The 14,350-nt window shown below is 44.8% G+C and overlaps 1 protein-coding gene across 3 annotated transcripts; it reads left to right on the top strand.

Moving 5' to 3' along the window:
* The first annotated feature begins 1,012 nt into the window (after window positions 1-1,012).
* Window positions 1,013-13,625, top strand: HNRNPA2B1 (heterogeneous nuclear ribonucleoprotein A2/B1). 3 transcript variants are annotated; one of them, XM_077268796.1, is made up of 12 exons: window positions 1,013-1,176; window positions 1,471-1,581; window positions 6,348-6,494; window positions 6,575-6,785; window positions 6,862-6,963; window positions 7,043-7,129; window positions 7,367-7,432; window positions 8,512-8,640; window positions 9,006-9,140; window positions 9,306-9,394; window positions 10,577-10,682; window positions 13,471-13,625. In XM_077268796.1, the coding sequence occupies exons 1-10, from the start codon at window positions 1,171-1,173 to the stop codon at window positions 9,374-9,376; spliced, it is 1,065 nt and encodes a 354-aa protein (XP_077124911.1). In that variant the 5' UTR covers window positions 1,013-1,170; the 3' UTR covers window positions 9,377-9,394; window positions 10,577-10,682; window positions 13,471-13,625. The 3 variants fall into 3 exon arrangements, with proteins under 3 accessions (XP_077124911.1, XP_077124909.1, XP_077124908.1); XM_077268794.1 differs by having other exon boundaries at window positions 13,468-13,625; XM_077268793.1 differs by having other exon boundaries at window positions 9,561-10,682; window positions 13,468-13,625.
* The last annotated feature ends 725 nt before the right edge of the window (window positions 13,626-14,350 follow it).

Raw genomic sequence — 14,350 nt, 5'->3', positions numbered from 1 at the left:
AGGAGATCTAACGTTAATTTTTGCTGATCAAACCGGATCTAACGAATATCTATTAGAATCCATCCAAAAAATGGCAACTTTCAAAGTAGGGGGGGGTAACCCGTAGCTAACCCCCCACCTGACATCCCCAATATCTCGGGAAGGAAAGGAGATCTAACGTTAATTTTTGCTGATCAAACCGGATCTAACGAATATCTATTAGAATCCATCCAAAAAATGGCAAATTTCAAAGTAGGGGGGGCTAACCCGTAGCTAACCCCCCACCTGACGCCCCCAATATCTCGGGAAGGAAAGGAGATCTAACGTTAATTTTTGCTGATCAAACCGGATCTAACGAATATCTATTAGAATCCATCCAAAAAACGGCAAATTTCAAAGTAGGGGGGTTAGCTACGGGTTAGCCCCCCCTGAAATAGATCGTAAATATCTAATTTTGTAGGGGAGATCTAACGTTAATTTTGGTTGATCAAACCGGATCTAACAAAGATCTAACGAATGGAATCATTTTTTACCCAAATTCTCAATAAGGGGGGGCTAACCCGGGGGTGGTCATTTTCTCTGCAGTACATTTATACCATGTAATGACCCTGTAGATCAGCGCTCACATTGCACTGAGAATGGTATGTCCTGACATCAGGTACACGCTGCTCTCCATTGTACCAGTGCGGTAATGTGATGGACCCTGCACAGATAACAGTAAATACACGAGCGTCAATCAAACAATGGACGACATTAGCCCCAGTCCCCGTCCCATAATCCCGCCTCCCCCACGGACACGGACAGACGTAGACCGGTCCTCCTCTGTAGCGTTAGGGCGTAGCCTTATTCACAGAGCAGCCAGCGCTGTTTGTATCCCGCAGCCTCCATTTCCCGGCGCGCTCTTACGTAAACGGCGCGGCTCCTGCTCTGCTGGGAAAGATATTAGAACGGCAGACGTGAGAATGACAGCGGTAGGACACGCCCACTGCCCTAGTCTTCGCTCGTATTGGCTGTGCAGACACAAGATATGGCCGCTTATGGGCGTGACTAACCGTCGGCTAGGGAAAGTTCTAGAAGGAGGTCTGTCCGGGCGCCATTAAGCGCAGAGCCGTCGCTGGGGAGAGGCGGACTCGTCGCTTCATCGCATAATTTATTTTCTTTTTATTTATCTCCGCTTGTGTGTGGGCCGCCATGGAGGTGAGTTATGTTGGCTCCGCCGGGTTTTCCGTTACTCCCCTCAGGGCTGCTGTGAGATACCGGGGTGAGAGCTGTCGTGACGCGGCAGGTAGTGGCTGATGCTACACCGGCTCCGCTTGTTCCTTCTCAGTCGCCATCTTGTCTCCTCAGCCCCGTGATGGCGGCCGCCCGCCCGCCCGCCGCGTTGTGCTCGGCTTTTCCCGGTCTCCTCAGCTTCTCCTGACAGGAATTCTCTTTATAATTTGCCCTTTATTATAACACGCGGCGACTTGTTTATTCTGTGTTGTTTTGCAGAGGGAGAAGGAACAGTTCCGTAAGCTGTTTATCGGGGGCCTGAGCTTCGAGACCACCGAGGAGAGTCTGCGGAAGTACTACGAGCAATGGGGGAAGCTGACGGACTGCGTGGTAAGCGGAGCAGCCTGCTGGGGTGGGAGGCTGACCATCCAACAGTAACGGAGCGTTCTGGTCCTACAGTGACCGTCATCAGTCAGATAGCAGTGTGCACAGGGCTACAGGCAGAAAACAACGCTCAGGATCAGCTGCACTAAATAAGAGATCTGCTTCCAGCATTTACCTAGTGCCAAGTTTTCTACAAGATTTACATGGAATAGGATGCTACTTGGGCACCAACCACATGAGTGCCGTAATTACCAGTTTTGATGGGGTTGGTAGTGGTGGCTGTGGTTGGCCCTGGCTGTCACTACTGGCCGGCGTCGGACACTTTGTACTATTGTGTCTGGGGTAGAAACTGCTCTTGTGCTGTTTTTACAATACTTTGAAGTAGAACCACTCATTGGCTCCATTTTCATCCACCCTGTACCCCGGTGTCAGATGGCCATAAGCCAAACCACGACTCTTGACTCCCCAATTTCCCTGACTTCTGACTCCAATCCACAGCTCTGGTCGCTACTGAGCATGTACATAAAGTGCAGCACAGATTCATCTCCGCTAAAAGCCCAGATCATTAGATCAGGAACAGAACAGACATTTATAGGACATTTCACAACTTCCCTAAATTATGAAAACATTTACAGCACACCCTGCATTATACTACTGAACCCTATTTATTATATATTTTATGATACAGTCCATTTAATACTGATTCCGCCACTACCTGACTGCTGCCAGCTTTCTCCAGTAGATCAGTCCATGCGTGCCCAGCACATAATACCGTACTTTCCCTGCAGAGGGAGCCGAAGATTTCTCTTGACCTGCTGCTCAGTCCCCTTCCTATAACTGCAGCTTGTTTCCTCTCGCTTGTGCTTTGCTTTTTGGCAGATACTTTCCTGTACGTAATCCTCCGGTGTTACGTTTATTCCTGCTTATATGGTGCACAGGGTGTAAATGTAACACAATATAATGCAAGCTTGAAAATCCTCAGCATCCGGTTATGTCCACTGGTCCTTGTGTTTGTAGTGTTATTTATGTCTTGCGTATGAATTGTAAATTCTACACGTGGTGTATGAGAATAGTGACTTCTGTTACTGTGTCGCATGTGCTTTTATTTTAAGGTCACGTTCACATCACGTTTGGCATATAATGCCTCTCGCAGCATACTAACTCCCAACGCATGAAGACGGAAACTCCCTCGTCTTCTCCAGGCTTTGCTCAGTGGACAATTTAACAAACTACCCTCTCCCGCTCTCTGACCACAATCTTCTTTCATTCTCTATCAAGAACTGCTATCCCGCTCAGGTCACCCCCACGTTCCACACTTATATAAACATATCGGCCATTAACACCCAGAAACTTATGAAGAACTTGCAGTCCTCATTGGCCCCTATCTCCTCCCTCTCATGTCCTGATTCTGAACTGAAACATTACAATGAAACCTTGCAAAGTGTCCTGGATGAAATTGCACCTCCTATACATAGAACATCTCGGCACAGACTGCAACAACCATGGCACACGCTGCAAACACGTTTCCTGCAGCGGTGCTCCAGGTGCGCCAAAGTCTGTGGAGAAAATATAATCTACCTGAAGATTTCATCCATTATAAGTTTATGCTTAAAACATACAACTCTGCCCTTCACCTCTCCAAACAAACCTATTTCAACACCCTCATCACCTCGCTGTCCAATAAACCTAAACTTATCTGACACTTTTCATTCCCTACTCAACCCAAGAGTGCAGGCCCCAACCACGGATCTCTGCTCTGACGATCTGGCCAATTACTTCAAAGAAAAAATTGACCATATCAGACAGGAAATTATCTCCAAATCCCCTCATACCATGCACTGTCTTCCCTCCCCCACTGCATGTAGCTCACTCTCTGACTTTAAACCAGTCACAGAAGAAGTAATCAGTCTCCTTGCATCTTGCCCGACCACTTGCACCAGTGACCCCGTTCCGTCACATCCCCTGCTGTCACCTCTCGCAAAAAAAAAAATAATAATAATTCAACCTCCTTTTTTTTTCCCTGTAGCTTTCCCTCCTCATTTAAGCATGCCATCATACATTCATTACTTAAAAAACCATCCCTCGACCAAAACTGTGCCGCTAACTAGAGACCTGTCTCTAATCTTCCCTTCATCTCTAAATTATTTATTATAAACTCCTCAAACGCCTGGTCCACTTCCGTCTTATCCGATATCTCTCAGATAACTCTCTTCTCGACCCTCTTCAGGGTATGTGCACACGTTGCGGTTTTTACTGCGGATCCGCAGCGTTTTTCCATGCGGTGTACAGTACCATGTTAACCTATGGAAAATAAAAACCGCTGTGCACATGCGGAAAAACGCATGGAAGCGCAGCGGTTTAATTTCCGCAGCATGTGAATTCTTTGTGCGGATTCTGCAGAGGTTTTACACCTGCTCCATATTAAAAAAAAAAAACCACAGGTGTAAAACCGCAGTAGAATCTGCACTAAATCCGCAAGAAATACGCAGTGTTTTTGCCCTGCAGATTTATCAAAATCGGTGCGGAAAAATTCGCACACCAGTCCGCAGCGTGTGCACATAGCCTCAATCTGGTTTCTGCTCTTTACACTCTACTGAAACTGCCTTCACTAAAGTAATGATCTACTAACAGCTAAATCTAATGGTCACTACTCCATGATAATTCTCTTGGATCTCTGCAGCATTCGACACTGGATCATCAGCTCCTCACTATGCTACACTCCATCGGCCTCAAGGACACCGTTCTCTCCTGGTTCACCTCCTATCTGACCGATCCTTCACTGTATGTTTTGCTGGTTCCTCCTCCTCTCACCTTCCCCTTACTGTTGGGGTTCCTCAAGGATCAGTCCTAGGCCCCCTCTTTGTTTGTCCAATAGGGGTGGTATACAATCAGTAGATTTGGTTTCCAGTACCATCTCTATGCTGATGACACCCAAATATACACTTCTCCTGATATCACGCCTGCCTTTTTAGAAAACGCCAGTGATTGTCTTACCGCTGTCTCTAACATCATGTCTTCTATCTGAAACTGAACCTTTCAAAAACTGAACTCGTGTTCTTTCCCTCTACTAACCTACCTTTGCCTGACATTGCCATCTCCGTGTGTGGTTCCACCATTACTCCCAAGCAACATGCCCTCTGCCTTGGGTCATACTTGATTTCGAGCTTTCATTCACCCCCCACATCCGATCACTGGCTCGCTCTTGTTATCTGCACCTCAAAAACATTTCTAGAATCTGACCTATTCTTACTTTCGACTTTGCAAAAACTTAGTGTTTTTACTGTCTCCCTTATTCATTCTCATCTGGACTATTGTAACTCTCTACTAATCGGCCTCTTACCAAACTCTCCCCTCTCTAATCTGTCCTGAATGCTGCAGCCAGGATCATATTCCTCACCAATCATTACACCGATGCTTCTACCTTGTGCCAGTCATTATACTGGTTACCCATCCACTCCAGAATCCAGTAGAAACTTATTACCCTCATCCACAAAGCACTCCATGGCTCCGCACCACCCTACATCTCCTCCCTGGTCTCAGCCGACCACCCTACCTGTGCTCTCCGTTCTGCTAATGACCTGAGGTTAACATCCTCAATAATCAGAACCTCCCACTCCCGTCTCCAAGACTTTTCACGTGCTGCACCAATTCTTTGGAATGCACTACCCAAGTTAATACTATTAATCCTCAGTCTTAGGCTACTTTCACACTGGCGTTTTCTGCAATGCGTCGTTTTGCCGAAAAAAACGCATCCTGCAAAAGTGCTTGCAGGATGCGTTTTTTTTTGCATTGACTTACATTAGCGACGCATTGCCATCAGCGACGGTTGCGCTGTGTTGTGGCGGACCGTCGGGACCAAAAAACGTTACATGTAACGTTTTTTGCTCCCGACGGTCCGCTTTTTCCGACCGCGCATGTGCGGCCGGAACTCCGCCCCCACCTCCACGCACTTCCCCGCACCTCACAATGGGGCAGCGGATGCGCTGGAAAAATGCATCCGCTGCCCCCGTTGTGCGGCAGAGACAACGCTAGCGTCGGGGACCTCGGCCCGACGCACTGCGACGGACCGAGCCCGACGCTAGTGTGAAAGAAGCCTAAAGCGTGCCCTAAAAACGCATTTGTTCAGACTGGTCTACGCCTCAACGCATTAACCTAACTATACCTGTGGGACCCATTCAAATTTTTTTTACCATAACCAGGTTCCTCGCATCATGTTCTCACATGCTTCATGCATTTATTAGCCCTCTGTGTCTGTACTGTTACATACTTAGGCTGATAACCAGTTCATGCAGCTTTACATGAACACCCGATTCTTACACTATGGCTGGTCTGAACAACAAAAGCAGTTGCCATCCACCTCTCGTGTCTCTCCTTTTTCCTCAGTTTGTAAGCTTGCGAGCAGGGCCCTCATTCCTCTTGGTATCTGTTTTGATCTGTGTTTATTGTTATGCTGTAATGTCTATTGTCTGTGCAAGTCGCCTCTATAATGTAAAGTGCTGCGAAATATGTTGGCGCTATATAAATAAAAATTATGATTGTGTGAAATGGATGCCTCTGAGGAACACCATATAGTCATCTAAGGGCTTGGGCTTTTTTTTTTTTTTTTTGTGTGTGCATCAAAATTGCCAGTGTTGATTCAAATTCCAATATGCTTATTTTTTGTGCCTTTTTGGAATAAAGAATAACACAATAATTTCAATAAGCATTAAAATATCAGTTGTCTAAAATTAAAATAGAGATTGTATATAGTATAGTTCTTTTTCCTCCTATAGGTCATGAGGGACCCTGCAAGCAAAAGATCCAGGGGCTTTGGGTTTGTGACTTTCTCCTCTATGAATGAAGTTGACGATGCCATGTCCTCCAGGCCCCATTCTATTGACGGAAGAGTTGTGGAGCCCAAGCGAGCTGTAGCAAGAGAGGTAATTACATGTTTACATCTTCTGATGTCATGAGGTCTCCTGTTGCGTCTATTTTGTCTCACTTGGGTTCTCTTTCCCAGGAATCTGCGAAGCCCGGAGCACATGTTACAGTTAAGAAGCTCTTTGTTGGCGGCATCAAGGAAGACACTGATGAACATCACCTCAGGGAATATTTTGTAGAATATGGAAAAATTGACAGCATTGAAGTTATCACAGATAAACAATCTGGCAAAAAGAGAGGCTTTGGCTTTGTGACATTCGATGACCATGATCCTGTGGATAAAATTGTCTGTGAGTGTCTTATTCTTTGCTCTTATGTTATTGTCTCGAAGATGCTATCAAGCAACCTAAACGGAATCTCTTGTAGTGCAAAAGTATCACACCATAAACGGACACAATGCAGAAGTCAGGAAGGCGTTATCAAGGCAAGAAATGCATGAAGTACAGAACACTAGGAGCAGCAGGGGAGGTATGCATCCAGCCATTATGTGCAGGTTTACAGTCTTCAGGCTTATGAAGCACATTCTGAATGTATATTTATTTTGTAGGTAACTTTGGTTTTGGTGACTCCCGTGGTGGCGGCGGTGGCGGAAACTTTGGCTCAGGACCTGGCAGCAACTTCAGAGGGGGTTCTGGTACGTCACAATATATTATTTACGATTATAGACCTGTTTATAGCGCAAATAATGCATTTGAAGTCTCCAAACTAAAGAATATATTGAAATCTTAACTTCCTAAAGCATTGCGTCGTGAAAATGTATGTTGAAACGGGTGATACTAGCTCCTTTACATGGAGACTATACATAATTTAGCATTGAAGTGAAATTTAATAATTGCCAAACTTTAACACCATCACTCTTTTCCTCTGATAGATGGCTATGGTGGTGGTGGTCGTGGATATGGTGACGGCTACAATGGATACGGTGGTGGTCAAGGAGGTAAGTTTTATTTTTTTCCTGTAGCTAAATTCTTAAGTTTTAAATTCTCCTCAAATTCTTGTATGCTTTTCATGAACTGTAAATTAAATGGCAAGGAGTTGATCTAAGTTCTAAAAAAATCGGAAAAACTGTTTCAAAATCAATATCTGATATAGTCCTTGGCAGTAAATCTACACTTCAAGTGTGGAGCTATAAGCCTGATATGTGTACACACGCTTGTACAAATGCTCTTACCTACTGTACTGTATATTAATATGTGACAGGTTTTTCTGAAATTTCTGCAAGTTCTCCAGTGACCTGGCTTGGCTTTGATTTGACATTAAAGGGAACCTGTCACCCCGCTCAGGCGTTTGTAACTGAAAGAGCCACTTTGTGCAGCACTATTGCTGCATTACGACAAGGTGGATTTTTACAAACGCCTGTACACGCTGAAATAGACACTTATAAAAAGTGTCCCCTCATACCATTAATCCGTACCGGAGGCGGGACTTTGTTTCCTAATGAGACGCCGCACAGCCGTCACTCTGGGCCTGTGCGCGCCGCCTCCTCTTCCTGGATTATCGTCCCCGGCGCCTGCGCTTTAACTAAGAAGGGCAGCGCAACTGCGCATGCCCGGAAAAAAAATTACAGTGCAGGCGCCGGGGACGATAATGCTGGCAGAGGAGGCGGCGCCCGGAGTGACGGCTGTGCGGCGTCTCATTAGGAAGCAAAGTCCCGCCTCCGGGACGGATTCAAGGTATGTGGGGACACGTTTTATAAGTGTCTATTTCAGCGTGTACAGGCGTTTGTAACTAAAAAGCCACCTTGTCAGAATGCAGCAATAGTGCTGCACAAGGTGGCTCTTTTAGTTACAAACGCCTGAGGGGGGGGTGACAGGTTCCCTTTAAGGACAGGAATTTCTTCTAAATCGATTCCTAATAGTATCAGAATTTTCTACTGCAAAACTGTAGCTCTCTACAACACGAACTAGCAGCAGGTCACAAAGTGTCCTATAAATAAATGTTTATTGGCTCTGCTCTTAACTCAGTGCAGTAAGAAGATTGTTGTATTGTGTTACTGACATTGTTACATTCATCCAGGTGGAAACTTTGGTGGCGGACAAGGTTATGGTGGTGGACGAGGTGGATATGGTGGTGGTGGCGGCGGCGGCCCTGGCTATGGAAATCAAGGTGGTGGCTATGGCGGTGGATATGACAACTATGGTGGAGGTAATGTGGTGACTTCAGTGATGAAGGGACACGAAGCATAGAAAACGCACACAATGAGCCATTTCTGTGATCTTTGGCTTTAATTGAAAAAATAAAATGATAAATGCATAAAAAAATAAAATCTTAAGTTGTTCAGAGATGTCCTTACTACCCCTTGTCTGATAACTAGCTGCAGCAATAGCTGCCTCTATCTTACTGCAGTAGATAGTTAAGCCCAGACTCAAAGCTGGGGAATAAACCCCTGCAGGATCTCGTCTACAAGCCTTTGTAAAGTTGGGACCGTGCAGACCGTTTAGGGGGGCAAAACTATCCCTTATAGTTTCTCTGCAAAGTCAACTTTGCTGACAACTCGCTTGTCACCTTAGGAAACTACGGTGGTGGTGGTGGAGGAAACTACAATGACTTTGGAAACTACAATCAGCAGTCATCAAACTATGGCCCAATGAAAAGCGGAGGTAACTTCGGTGGCAGCAGGAACATGGGAGGACCATATGGTGGTGGTAAGCTACAAACACTCGTGATTGCCACTTGTGTGACAATACCTAAAAGAAAAAACATGAATTTGGGGATGTTTCAGAAATTTTGTAACTGGAAATGTATTAGGTGTGTTACCCCAAAATAGTCAATGGATTTCTGTGTATATGTATTTGAATTATTTTTCCTAGGAAACTATGGTCCAGGAAGTGGAGGTGGAGGCAGCGGCGGTGGATATGGAGGAGGGAGAAATCGCTACTAATTTCCAGTCAACACCTGGGTGAGTGAGGTTTCTAACTGGGCACAGTAGCTGTAATTGAATTTTGTTCATATAAACACATTTGGTTAGCTACAGGCTAAGCTTATCAGGATAGTATTGTCTTTTAACTGGCTAGATGGATCATATCATAACCTATTCTTTTTACTCTTTACTTCTGTTGAAACAGGCTTCACTGTATAAATAGGAGAGGATGAGAGCCCAGAGGTAACGCAGCTGCAGGTTATCGAGATTACAAAGTTTAAGGAGTCATTATCTCAGTCATGCATAGAACATGCAGTGATATGACAGAAGACACCAGAGCAGATGCAGAGAGCCATTTTGTGAATGGATTGGAATATATTTAAGTACTTTACCTTACAATGGAGGAAGGACTGTAAAATACGCCTTTTGAGTCAGTTTACTAGGTTTTTAATTGTTTCTTTGTAGTGGTCTTTGTAAAGAGTGCAGCAGCATTGCTTTTTGATAATGTTAAATTTTTAAGTTCCAGGTAACGTGAACCTTTTTTTAAGATTTCTGAACAGTTCAAAACTAGCCAGGATCATGGTGTAATATGAGACTTTTTATGTTTCCTTTAAACTTTCAGTGTGTGTGTAGTTAAGCTGTTGTACACTTTCATTTAATAAAATAATTCGAAAGGAAATCTTGTCTCTAGATGTATGCCTTTGTCATGCCAAAGGAAAGGAATAGCCATGAGTATCGTGTTACCATACTGTTCAGTGTTTGTGTTCTGCAAGTCTTAGAAAAGTATTTAGATAACAAAGGGGATCTCTGCAAAGAGAAGCTCCTGTTCAGATCTTTTAGATGCAGCTGCTTCTTCCGTGGCAAGTAAAAGGCGATATTTCCAGCGAGGTACTCAACCCAGAGACACAGGTCTAGTAGAAGAGAAGCCTTGAACGATTTCTAAGTTCAGTCGTTATACACTGAGCTAAAGTTCTGGAAAAAAAGTTTGTGCTACACTAGATTAAGGATGTCTGCGAAAGCTGAGGGGGTAGAGCAAAGTAGTGCTAAGCTTCAGTTAAACCTCTGTAGGTAAGATCCTATTTTCTTTTATTCAAAGAGATGATTGAGTTTACAGTTTAGCTAATGAATTAGCTTTTAACCATTAATTTGTCATTTTTTTTAAAGTCCAACATAACCATTTGCAAGATTCTTAGTACGGTTTTTCTTTTGCTGGAATTCTAGCAGTGACTTGAAAAATGGACAAGCAGTCTGACATAGGCTGACCTACGTCGCAACCAGTGAAATAGTATACATGTGAATGCGGCCCAAACCTATGGAATTCTTACAGGTAAATTTTCTCAGCATGCTGTGTTGTGTGTTCATGCGCCCTCACCTTGCTTTTGATCCACATTTTTAAGTCAGGTGTGCATGATTTCAGATGGCATCTGCCTTTAAAGCCTCCTACAGCACAGGCTGGGCTTCTTGACATTGCTATGGTTTAGCTGAAGACTTCCTTCTTGGTGTAGCAGTAAGCATGCTAAAGACTACTGCTTGCATATAAAATAATGGAAACCTTAAAGAGCCACTCCTCTATTTTGTTTTTATTGCAACCCTGGAGTGGTGCTACTAATCTTAAGTTACCTGCCCCTAGTTTTACACTTATCAGTCACACTCTTCATCTTTTATCAGCAGTTTGTGACCTGCCGGATCACTCCATTGTGTGCTGGGCAATGCGAAAGTCATAACTCAATTTAAGTCTGAGAACCAGACGTTCGCAGACTTGCATTAAGAACTTGTGACCGTTACTTCTAAGTCTTTTGTACTCTCCTTCCTCTGCTCTGGCGTGGAGTCTGCCCCTTCTCCCGGGGTCTGTTATTGTCGAGAGCTCTGCAGACAATAACTTATCTTGGCGACAGCCAGAGTTGATGGCATGAGCTGCTGGGCCCAGGTATTGTCTGTACGACTGTCGACGTGACGCCAGAGCTGCATACAATAAGGTACCATGAGCAGCCGTGGAGACTCGGCGCTGGAGCTGAGGAAGGTAAGTGACAATTTGTCACCACAGTAACACTCTTGCAGTTGGCCCCTGGATAAAAGGAAAAGGCTTGTTAAATATTTACAATCTGAAATGTTTAATATATGACCCTGACTGGTGAGGCAGGTTTGGTGGTGTGGGGCTCCACCAACATCTTGTGAAAGCCTGGAGCCCCCCGCACATCCATTCCTGCGATGCAGTTATTTCCTGAAAATCCCATCCCAAGGCTGGTGCTACAGGTTCGGTGGTGTGGGGACTTCGGTGACGTTTTGTGAAAGCCTGGAGCCCCTGAACTTCCATTGCCTTGATGCTGTGGCCTCCGGGAAAATGGCCTCCGGACGGAGGTGGCGCATGTGCAGATAGAGATCATTGCTGAGATCTCAATCTGTGCATGCGCTGCTTCCGGTGGCCATTTTCCCGGAGGCCACGACATCAAGGCAATGGAAGTGCAGGGGCTCCGAGCTTTCCCAATGTCGCCGGAGCCCCCGCACCACCGATCTGCCGCATCGGGATAGGAGTGAGATTATCGCCCTGCAGCGTCAGACCACCAGAAGAATCGCCCGACTCCTGCTGCCACCTCGCTAATTGTAAGTATGTTACATTCCGACTATAAGATGCACCCGTTTTCCCCCAAAATGTGAGGGGGAGGAAGTGTGTCTAATAGTCTGAAAAATACAGTATATTGCACGTTAAGAGTAAGACTCAAAATTGTTTAGGAAACCCTCCCATCAAAACTTGTATCTTCTTAAAGGGCACCTGTCACCCCCAAAATGGCTGGTGAGGTAAGCTCACCGGCATCAGGGGCTTATCTACAGCATTCTGTAATGCTGTAGATAAGCCCCCGATGTTACCTGAAAGAGGAGAAAAAGACGTTAGATTATACTCACCCAGGGGCGGTCCCGCTGCGGTCCGGTCGGATGGGTGTCTCCGATCCGCTCCGGCGCCTCCCATGTTCATTCCATGACGTCCTCTTCGGGTCTTTACGCCGAGGCTCCGGCGCAGGCGTACTTTGTCTGCCCTGTTGAGGGCAGAGCAAAGTACTGAAGTGCGCAGGCGCCGGGCCTCTCTGACCTTTCCGGCGCCTGCGCACTGCAGTACTCTGCTCTGCCCTCAACAGGGCAGACAAAGTACGCCTGCGCCGGAGCCTCGGCGTAAAGACCCGAAGAGGACGTCATGGAATGAACATGGGAGGCGCCGGAGCGGACCGGAGACACCCATCCGACCGGACCGCAGCGGGACCGCCCCTGGGTGAGTATAATCTAACGTCTTTTTCTCCTCTTTCAGGTAACATCGGGGGCTTATCTACAGCATTACAGAATGCTGTAGATAAGCCCCTGATGCCGGTGAGCTTACCTCACCAGCCATTTTGAGGGTGACAGGTTCCCTTTAATATATTGCAGTCATCATATTATGTAGCACTGTGTACTTACAATTGCTCATTGTGCCCTTCTACCCAGCTAATTCTTCTTTTCTATTAGGTCTATGACATCATGTGACTAAAAACTGACTAGCTGACTCCTTCTAAGCTCTAGGTAGAAACAGGTACATTTTCACTGTAGGAGTCAGTCACTGCAAAAGTCCCATTCAGATGGGAGGAGGGAGCAGCTGGGTCAGGAAGTGAAGAGGTGAATGATCAATGCTGGGACAAGACTTCCTGTTTCTACAGAGCAGATAAAAGAAGAATTAATTGGGTAAAAAGGCAAAATGCGCAATTGTAAAGTACACAGTGCTATATTAGATGAACGACAATATGTTAAGACAATAAAAACTCTAAAGGAGTGCTTCTTTAAGATGGGCACATTCCACTTTGTTCTCATGTTGCTCAAAATATTTGTAGTGGAAGAATCGAAAGTATTACGTGTCATTTGGCAGTACACCATAAACCCCCTGCCTCGGTTCAGATGCAAAAATTGCACAAGACTTCTGGTGTCCCAGCAAGTTATACAAACTGAGGTTATATTGTACTGGGCTACAGGCAGTTCTCTTATAGAAGGAACATTTATTGCAGTTTATTACAGATTTTATGATTGTGGATGTGATTGTACTTGTGGTCCCCCCCCCCCCGCCAATATAACACAATATTATGTTCTTTGTCTAGCAGGTAACGAGGTTGAAGATCTGAAAGGGAATGCAAATAACAGATTTGACCTATTTGTCAATGTAACAGAAGAAGCATGCCATCATAAAACATTGTGCATACATAATTTTTATAGCTGTGAAAATTTTTTAAATAAAGAATTTTATATTTTCCTTACAGACGGAGTAAGTGTTTTTTTTTTTTTTTTTCTTTACACATGGTAAATTCAGTATTGCCAAATCTTACTTCCTTTGCCATATTTAGGTTGTCTAGCAAATCATGCAAGGATATCGCTATTCAAGGAGCCATTTGCATGGAAGTGATGTCTTAAAACTACAAAAAGTGGAATAAAAGCGCACACAAATAATCCCAGTAATGGCACAAAATATTGTTTCATTTTACTAGTAGTAAAACTGCGAATGAAGATTGTCTCCTGCGATCATTTACTCCCTCTCCATACCCTGTTTTGTTGCATTCAAATTTCATCCCTGGGCCTGTTTTTAGTTTTTTTTTTTTTTGTGCAAATATGTATGGGAATATGTGGGGGAATGCTTCTGTTTGGGCGCACGGCATGACTTGGAAGGGAAGGTGCGCCATTTGACTTTGAATGCTAAATTTGATGGAACAATTAGTAGATGCCATGTTGTGTTTGAATAGCCCTCGGATGGGACCTTATCTAGATGTGTATGTGAAGCACCTGTGGGTTTCAAGGTGCTCAATAAGTTTATAACGTTAAGCCGTGAAAATAAATTAATATTTTTCCCACAAAAATCTATTTTAGCTACAAATTTTGTATTTTCACAAGGGCAAAGGGAGAAAATAAACCCTGAAGTTTGTTGTGCAAGCTCTCCTGAGTTCATCGATGCCCCATATGTGGTCAAAAATTACTTATGAGGCACAGTGC

This window comes from Ranitomeya variabilis, chromosome 6 (genome assembly GCF_051348905.1).
Source record: "Ranitomeya variabilis isolate aRanVar5 chromosome 6, aRanVar5.hap1, whole genome shotgun sequence".
Classification (NCBI taxonomy): Eukaryota; Metazoa; Chordata; class Amphibia; order Anura; family Dendrobatidae; genus Ranitomeya; species Ranitomeya variabilis.
The sequence above is the reverse complement of the archived record's forward strand: the minus strand, read 5'-3'. Positions and strand labels throughout refer to the sequence as shown.